General features: G+C 36.3%; 1 protein-coding gene across 1 annotated transcript; it reads right to left on the bottom strand.

Moving 5' to 3' along the window:
- Positions 1–1,249: 1,249 nt before the first annotated feature.
- LOC124109574 (myelin P2 protein) lies at positions 1,250–6,011 on the bottom strand. The gene is made up of 4 exons (XM_046468247.2): positions 5,838–6,011; positions 3,527–3,699; positions 3,229–3,330; positions 1,250–2,244 (listed from the first exon to the last, which is right to left on the bottom strand). Exons 1-4 carry the CDS (start codon positions 5,908–5,910, stop codon positions 2,194–2,196), a joined length of 399 nt encoding a protein of 132 aa, XP_046324203.1. The 5' UTR covers positions 5,911–6,011; the 3' UTR covers positions 1,250–2,193.
- Between the last annotated feature and the right edge of the window lie 4,070 nt (positions 6,012–10,081).

Here is a 10,081-nt window from a genome sequence, read left to right as displayed (position 1 = left end):
TCTCTCTCTCTCATCATTATGATGTATGAGTTCTATCTTTTCATTTATATCTCTCTCTCTCTTTTATTATCATTATGGATGTATGAGTTCTACTTTTTTTCTTAATGGTTTACAATTTATGATTTCTTATATTTTTGCATTCAAATTGTCCTAAATTTGGCCAATGAGAATTCCTTCATATTTGGGTATAATACCTCTATTTCTCTGAGCACTTAAAAATTTTTCTAGTGTAAAAAGATATTTTAGGCTCATCTTGTACCTACCCTGCCTTTGCTTTGGATTCAACCATTTCTCCAAAGAACATTGGTTCCTTTAGTTGAGAATCTGAGTCCTAGGCATGCTTATTTCTATTGAGGTTTTACTTCTAATGTCTTTTGGCAGATAAAACTGCATGTGTACATGTTTGTGTAAAACACATAAATAGATATGTACATTGCACACACATATGCATGCAGATATGCATGTGGAATTATTTCTATTTATACCCATTGTTACAGTTTGGATCTGGAATGTCCCTCAAAGGCTCATATGTTGAAGGCTTTGTCTCCAATGCAGCAATGTTTAGAGGTGGGACTTTTGAAAGTGATTGGATCATGGACTCCGCTCTCATGAGTGGATTAATCCATTGATGGCTTCATAATTTGATGGCATTATTGATAGATGGTAGAAACTGTAGGAATGGGCGGGGGGATAGTTGGAGGATATGGGTCACTGGGGGTATCCCCTGGAAGAGTGTATCTTGTCTCTGGTCCCTTTCTTGCTTTCTTTCTACTTCCTACCTACCACGAGGTGAGAAATTTTCTCTGCCATGCCCTTTCACCATGATTTTCTGCCTCACCATAGATCCAGAAACAATAGTCAGCTGACTTGATCTGAAACTGTGAGTCAAAATAAATATTTCCTTCTTTAAATTGTTTTTCTCAGGTGTTTTGTCATAGCAATGAAAAGCTAACTAATACCATATAACATATTCATGGTTTAGAAACCATGAGTTTACATAGATCCATTATATTCCTTCATGGTTCTTTCTTTTCTTCCCTCATTAATATTTATATGTGCCTTCTTCCTCAGTGAGCATCCTGTTTCCCACCAACATCAATGCATTTTGTCATTTATTCAGTCATATAATACAATTTCATTTATACTTGGGCACAGTGGTCCCCATTCTTGCCTGTCAAAAATTACCAGACTCAATAACTCTATGACTATTTATTTATCCAAAGGACAGAACACATATGTCCACAAAAAGTCTTGTACAAGAATGTAGCAGCTTTATTCACACTAGCCAAAAATTGGTAACAGCCCAATTGTATTAACTGAAGGATAAACAGATAAAATGACATAGTCATACAATGGAATAGTATTTGGAAGAAAAGGATCAAACCACTATTACATGCAACAATAGGGATGAATTTCAAAGAATGCTAAGTTTAAAAGGGCAAACAGAAAACACCATGGTTCCATATATAGGAACAAGCAAAACTAACTTATGGTGATAGAACCAAATCACTACTGTACTTGCTTTTGGTAGGGATGGGACAGGGTAGGGCATTGCCTGGGAAGGGGATTAGTTATATGAGTGCTTGCATCTGTCACAATGCATTCAACTCTGTCCTCAGTATCTGTGCCTTTCACTGCTTATAAACTAGCCCTTAATTTTAAAAAACTGGTTGAAGTTGAGTTAAGGCTGCTCCTTTTAGTTGAAACTAGAACTCCTTCATTTAAAACTGCTCTTTCTGAATTGCTTCTTTGTGGCTTCCTTATGGGCTTATAACTCTCTGGTCCCAGAAGGCGTTTGAGTTTGCTACCCCCGTAAGTAAACTTTTACATCCTTTTATTATCCCATTACTTCTTTTAATTATTATTTTAAATAATCAGAATACCATAGATTAGAATTTCTTAGAAATTAATGACACTATCAATTATTTAAGTCTGGCTAGACATAGATGAGTTAATATAATAAGGACATGTACACAAATTGAAAATATTTAAATAGCAGTGGTTTTTAGATTAAGACTCAGTTAAGGGCTTTGTCAATCTAGCATGTGAAGACAAAAACCCAAACAAAACAAAAACGAAAACAAAAAAATTCAAACCAAAAAGCAAACTGGAGAGTAGTTGGGTCTTGCCAATGGAAGCAATTTATTTCCAATATTAAGTGACTAAATACCACTCAGTGGGTAAATGTTTTTCTCAGACCTTCTCGTAAATTCTGGTGCACACCACGCCCTTCATCATACATTCCTTAAGAAAAGAAAAAAAGATTAAGTATCTAAAACTTAAGACAGAGAACAACAAATTTATGATAAAATTAGAAATTGAAAATAAACATATAAGATGAAATTTAGAAAGAAATAAAATATCCCAGTATGCCAATATCCAGTAATTTAGGATGATGACCATTGAAACTAGATAAATAGTTTTAAAGTTGATATTTTACTATAAAGGAATTTTTTTAAAGTGGCAAGGTTTTTGCATTATTTGTATGCATTTAAATATACTAAAAGAGTGGTTTTCAAAATGATTTACCCTATCTGGAGAATATTTAAACATACTGATCCCACCCCAGGAGATCTGCATTCAATTGATCCATATTGGGCCCCCATTTTGGAATATACCCCTATGTTAATCTGTTGTGCAGCAAGGGCTAAGTGCCTCTTAAAAGTAACATTCCTAACATGACAGGAATCAGTTTACATTTGATGTATTTGTTAATTATTAAGCATGGAGCCTTAACCTTAAAGAGGTCATCTCAGGTAACCTTTGTCATCAATCTCATCTACTAAGAAGAGGTCTCCCTGGAGCTCAGCCTGCCTGATAACATGGTTCGGTGTATGTTACTGTAGATTCTTGGAAGCAGAATGCTTAGATGTCTACAAATATTCTACAATTGAGCCTTTCAGGATGCATTTTGCTATTAAAGTTTAGACATGTATTTTAGACTTCAAACCAGTAAGAGACTTATTCATACTTTCTTGAATTTTACTCTCACTTTGTAGATATTATTATTTCTAAAACTAACAAATCAACTTTGTTATTTCTAAAATCTTGATCCAGTTCTTGCAGATGAGTCTTTTATGATTTAAATATCAGTCAAGCATTAATCTTGACTTTATTCTTTGCCATTTTGTCCTTTGTATTCCAAAGAACAAAGAACATTTTGAAAATAATATAACCCTCTTATTTACATAGCATTATTTTGGTATTTAGAATTAGAAATACTCTTACCATTACCAGTTTTCCGTCCACCACCTTTCTCTTTATGGTGGTCTCTTTGCCGTCCCATTTCTGTACTTGATTCAGTGAGCCTTTCTCCAGGGTTACAATGCTCTGCAAACACAACTGCATGTCACTGACTTGCTGGACTTAAGCTGATCCAAGAAGCTATTCATTCAGTCCGGAACCATTTCATAGCAGATGTCTCGAGAAGCATGATAATTTCAACTCTGTTAAATACTAGCAGCATAACCTTCTCTCTCTCAAGCAGTTGCTTGAACCAACAGTAAAGAAAAATGTTAAGGATTACCTTGGTTTTCCTATTGTCAGCTGTGGTTTCTTCAAATTCCTGGCCCAGCTTGAAGGTGATCTCTGTGTTTTTAAAAGCACTTTCAGTTCGTATAGTAATATAGTCCCCTTTCTTGCTGATGATCACACTGGGTTTGGCCAGATTTCCCAGTTTCCTGGTGGCTAGCCCCACACCTGAAAACCAAGGTAGTGTTATAACATTGTGTTGACAAAGAGCGCACTTGGGGAGGCTAGGGTGACCTGTCCAGTGCTCGTTGTCTGTTATATGTATAGGTAGGCAGGTAGGCCCACTTACTACTAAGGGCCTCCTCCCATGTTTCCCCACCCAATAAAAATAAGAGTCTGCTACACATATATTTTAGGGTTTATTATTACAAATAAATATTTTAAAAAGTAAGTTTAATTAATACCTGTAGATTTTAAAAAGTAAACATGTTCAGGGAAAAGAGTGCACGTTGTCTACTTTTGCCCTAATCCTACTCTCCACTGTAAGTCAGTAATTAGGGATTTGTATGAAACATTGAAGATGTTTAGTAGCTCCAAAAAAAATAGTATATGTACAATTTTAATGAGACTATGCTATACACAGCAGTTCTGTGATATTTTCCCCATTAATAATATACTATGGCTATAGAGAAGAATTCCCATCATATCCTTGATATCCTCATTTCTGAAATTTTGTGGCTCCTAAGTCTAGCTGGTCAGAAAAAATAGCCACCTACCTTCAAAATCTGTATGGTCACAAATAGCCAGAGATGAATGAAAAGATTTTTTCAAAACTTTTCTATATTTGAAAAACTAAACAAAATTGGGCTCAAGCCTTATTGCCATCGCTATCAAATACATGGAAAAGAAGAAATGTCATACAAGAAATAAATGAAAAGAAATATAGTTTTATAAGACTCCAGTTGGAAGCCAAAATTCTTTATTTTTCCACATTGAAAACAACTTGTTTATCTCTATGTATACTAAATAAGAAGTGAAAAGTTGTAGCTAATAAATGTGGACGGTATTCTTTCTTCTAATTCTGATTAAACTTTCATTATTTTGTGTGATTGAAGACCATGTTTTTCAAACTATAATCTTCAGAGCTTGTGAGTCTACATTTACCAAGCCGCCCCGCAAGGGATCCTGTGCACTCTGTAATTTGAAAACAATGAAATTAGAAAGTTCCTCGTGGAGACCTTCTTGAATTTTCCTTTTCCTTCAGCTATGAAGTTAAGTCCATAAATCTAACCAGACTCACAATATGGACCCATACCTGTAAGTTCTCATAGTTTACTAGGCAACAATGACAGGCTTTTGTTCATTTATCTAAAATTAGAAGTGTATACATGAACTTCCAAAAGTTAAATAAAGCTACAGGCACTTTGACAAACATGGCAACCTGATGTTATCACCGTCATTCTCTACTATATTTACACAAATCTGGAAATTTCCAAAGACTTTTCTTATCTATTGTGTTTCTGGAACATTCTCTAGAAATGGTATGAAGTACAGTTGTAACCAAGGCTGATTTTTGATTTCCATCTTCTGCTCCAACATCAGGAAAGTCTGATGATTGGGTAACAGAGTTTGAATTCACTACCACAAACCTGGTTTCTTTTTCCTCTCAGCACCTGAACTAGGACATGAACATCCTACATGATTCTGTAATAATGGACAGAAATAGAAAAATTTTTTTAGTTTGCCTCAATACCAAAATTTTAAACTGAGATTTTTGTCTGTTTTAGTTTTAGTACTGGGGATTGAAATTGAACCCAGAGCCTTGTGCACAGTAGACAACTGTTCTACCACTGAGCTAAATATACCCAGGCCTTTACAAATTTTTTTCAGATTGAGTCTCTCTGAATTGACCAGGCTAGCCTCAAATTTGTGATCCTCCTGCCTCAGCCTCCCAAGTAGCTGAGATTATAGCCATGTACCCAGCTTAAATGGAGGTTTTCTATCATTCAACTCCTTATTTTACATGTACCTTAGTTGCTATAAAAAAAGTTATCATAAAAGTCAGTGAATAGGTTGACTAAGCTTCTAAAATGTCTTTCTTCCAGGTTTCCAATGAAAACCTTATTGGTATGAAACTGCCTTTGGATCAGTGTGAGTTCCAGGCATTTCAGTAGTTTAAATTCAGTTCTAGTACAACTGACACGGATAAAACACAAGTAAATTATCCGAATGACATAAGATTAATCCCTGGACTGTACTTCAGACTGTGTAAACATCCCCAGTCTCCTAGAAACGAAGTCAGAAGGAAATATTAGGCAGTTTTCCTAGAAAGGATCTTTGCAGCCAGAACAAGGAGCATTTCTTACCTAGAGCCTTCATGTAATCATCAAAGTGCTCACTGGAGACAAGTTTCCAGGTGCCCAAGAATTTGTTGCTCATGGTGACGACTGAGAGTTGAACACAGTTCTTGGTAGGATTCAGGAGACTGAGATGAGACGCTGAGGCCTCAGAAGATTCTTTTCAAAGACATCTAGAGCATGTGACTCTCACAGAGACCCAATGGGGAGAGGCAGTGTCAGGACTGTGGATGAATGGCTCTTCAATCACAAGCTGCCCATCCATCCTAGGAAGACAAAACCTACATAATGTTTCCTATTGTTTCCAAGAAAAAAAAATGTCTAAAAATGAATGAGAGTTCTATTTGAGCCTTCAAGAAATTTTTGGCTGGTCTCACATTGATAAATCATCTTACATTTTTACAGTCTTTTAATGCTTCAGAAAGGACTCCACAGAGGCTAAGACTGCAAATGAATGTGTGTGTGTGTATGTGTGTGCCTGCGCATGCGTGCGTGCGTGCTGTTTAGGCATCTTAGTTACTCTTGATGCTGAGTTTGCACAATTAAGAATTCTTATTGAAAGGGAAGAAAGAGAAGAAAATGTTCATGAGTACTGTGGTAAGAGTCTCAAATATGTTGTGGGAGAGAAACGCAGGGGAGCAGTGTGAGGAAGCATTCAGAGGTGAGGGAGTCTTGGCATAGTTCACATATACATCCCAGGCAGGCAGAGTGGGCAGACAATGAGGGCCGTGCAGCACAGTGGAGTACAGAAATTGTATTCATGTAATAGGACAAGAAGTTGCACTGTGACATGCTCTTTGACCGCAGCTAAGATTTTCATCTAAAAAAGCTTAAGTGCCAATTAAGCAGGTTCCTAGTTGCCATGACAAATTTGAGTCATTGAAAATAAATCTGCAGTTTTATAAAGTGGATTTTTCTATAATAATAATAATAATAATAATAATAATAATAATAATAATAATAGTAATGGATATTGAGAGTGCACTGTGGGCCAGTCACCGAGCTAAGTACTTAATACAGATTGTCTCATTTAATCCTGTCAGCTCCATAGAGTTAGGTATTGTTGATGCATCCATTTTTCCCAGTGAGGAAGACTGGAGCTCAGGGAAGTTAAAAAATGTGTCCAAAACTCATATAAGAAGAGGCAGGGATTGGACAGAGCATCATTCTCCACTACCTACACTCTGGTGGATTCTCTTACCCTATCCCTGCCTATAGGTTCTGACCAAAGATCCAGTAATACTGACATTGCCACAATTGCCTAAAGGCCCTCATTCTCTTTTCAAAAATCAGAAGAGGAGCCAACCAATAGAACCAGATGACTATGATACAGCAGAGCCCCATCTTTGACCAGGGGGAGCAAATGTAAATCCACGTGGAACATACTGGTACTCGTGGGAAGGCCTACTTGCTGCTGTGTCTTTCCTAACAGCTTTTCCATGTTAGCACCAATTTTGACTATGAAAATACTGACAATACCAGGTCTTATACAATTAGTTCATAAGTTGGCACCCTTCACGACAATGAACATATCATATCTCATGGTGAATTTACTCAGGGCAGGCAGAATCCTCGGCTTCAAAGGCTCAGGTAACTGGGTACCATAGCTGTGCCCTAACCATTGTAGTTATGTGGTCTGATTTCAAGCTGAATGAAAAAAAATGTGGAACCATCTAGAGTGGGCGCAAGTCTGCCACATTACCAGTCCCTGGGGAGGAGAGTGGGAAAAAAATACTGAACAGGAAAATTCCTCAGTTAACCAAATAACTGGACCCTGGACCCAAGGAATGTGATTGGAGGGAGGACATTGGATTGGGATGGAAAGAAAAAGAAAACCCAGCATGAAAAAAAGGGCTTTTGTTTCATGGACACATTACTTTCTTTTCCAGACCACTATAAAAATAATAGTAACACTTATACTTCCAACAATTTTTGTCAGCTCCACTCTATTAAGAAGTGTATTGGGCTATAACCACGACTACAGAAAGTGATGCTGTACATTAAAGTTGTATAGAAATGATAAAATAATTACTTGAGGTTCAACAGATGACTGAAAAAAAAAAAAGAAATACAATATTTAGCATTTAGGTTTTCTGCCTAAATCAATGAAGGACTAGATCTAAACCTTTGCCCTGGAGCTGGGCCCTGTATTCAGAGGTAAAACATTAGAGAGCTCTGGATTCTCAGTAGTCCTTGACTTGCACATAGGAATGACGGTGAAGTTTAAAACACACATTGAACCATTTATTGGCAAGGCAGAAATATTATAAAACTGAATTAATTTTAGATCAAGAAAACGATTTTCTACTTTAGGCTATTGGCAATTGGATCTGACTGCTCGGATTGACCAGATGAGTTTGGACTAAGAAGAAATTTAGAGGTCAATGTACCACAGTCTCCAGTACCACAAAACAAAGGTCAAAGGTACTGATCAAAGCAATGAGGGAAGATCCAGACAACCCATTAGGTCCTCCCTAATTTGGAAAGGCATCATATCCTAGCAGGAAAAGAGGCATACTAAACTCCAGAACCGTTTGGTAACAGAGGCATGCATTTAGGCTGGAACTGTTAGTGAGACAGATATATTTTATCTACAGGGTGGATTCACTCCTCTTCCTTTCTGTAACTTATTGCCCATGCAACTTCTAATCAGGGGAGTTATTTAAATCATACTCTGAAAAAGACCACCAGAGATCCAAAGAAAATGATAAGAAAAACTTGCTCTACATAACATGCCATAGAAATGTCCCTTAATTGCAGTTTTCAAGCTACATCAAATTGTATATTTGGGAAAGAGATAAGACAAATCATCATGTAGTAAATAAACAAAGAATTCATGATCTTTCACTTGGATGCCAAAGAACCAACTCCATTTTTTTGTCATTCATTTAAGTGCAAAATTATTTACTGAAAGCCTACTAAATGCCACCCACTGTTTGAGGTGCTGGTTAAATCCCATTGAACAAAATTTCCTGCCCTTGTGTAATTTACATTTCAATCATGATTCCATCAAGGCTTGAGGTCAGACATTTTAATTTTAGTGAATTTAAAATTACTATTAAAGAGAAATACCATGATAATAGTTGTTGTGAAAAATGCACATCATATGGTACTAGAAGGAATAATTATTTTTTAAACAATTGAGAAGATAATAAACATAGGCTTGGAACTTTCACTTTCATAGATGAGAGATGAGGACATTAAACTAATTTTTCACCAGGTATGGTGGTGTGTGCTTCTCAGGAGGCTGAGGCAGGAGGAACACAAGTTCAAGGTAAGCCTGGGCAACTTAGTGAGACCCTGTCTCAAAATAAAATTAAGAGCTGAGTGTGGTGGTGCATGCCTATGATCTTGGTTGGGAGGCTCCGGCAGGAGAATCACAAGTTCAAAGCCAGCCTCAGCAATGGTGAGGTACTAAGCAACTGTCTCTAAATAAAATATAAAAAATAGGGCTGGGGATATGGTTTAGTGGTTGAGTACCCCTGAGTCAATCCCCAGTACCCTACCCAAAAAATTTTTTTAATAAATAAAAAATAAGAAAGGACTGGGGATATAACTCAGTAATAGAGCACTGCTGGGTTCAGTCTGAAGTATCACAAAACAAACAAATAAACAAAAAAACTTTCCAACTGCGATATCAAGAGGGACAAAGTTAAAAGGAAAATTCTCCATGGCACCGGAGAGATAAAAAGAGAAAAATTGAGTCTAGGGTTAGGAGAGAAAGGAAAATCCAGAGGGATAAATACAGTATTTAGGGCTGCTGCTTCTCCAGGGATCTATGAATTTGTAATATCCAGGTGACAGGCAAAATCTGAGGAACATTTGTGACGATATTACAGTAAGGGAGAGTTCTGGCTAACCATCATACTTAGGGATTAAAACTTTGAAGGGCTATGACATTGTAAGAATGATCTGAAAATAAACTGTGTTGGTATCAATTCAGTTGTTAAAATTAGATTTATGTGATTGAAGACAGAGAACATAGCTACTAGAAAAAACTAATTAAAACCTCTCTGAAAAAAGAATGTCACCCAAGGTCTAAATTTATCTATATAATTTTTGTATGCATTGCTAATAAAAAATAAATCTCTTAAAGAGAAGAAAATATGGTCAAAAAGCAAAAGAAACAATTGATAGTAGAAATAAATGACCCACAGAACAAATATTAATAAAATAAGAATATAGAATAGAAAACATTAACAAACCCCAAAACATTTTAAAGACTAATAAAATTGATAAAGTCTTTGCAAGAT

The sequence above is a fragment of the Marmota monax genome, unplaced genomic scaffold (assembly GCF_021218885.2).
Source record: "Marmota monax isolate L192 unplaced genomic scaffold, Marmota_monax_Labrador192_F-V1.1 WCK01_AAM20220418_F8-fsc00115, whole genome shotgun sequence".
Classification (NCBI taxonomy): domain Eukaryota; kingdom Metazoa; phylum Chordata; class Mammalia; order Rodentia; family Sciuridae; genus Marmota; species Marmota monax.
The sequence above is the reverse complement of the archived record's forward strand: the minus strand, read 5'-3'. Positions and strand labels throughout refer to the sequence as shown.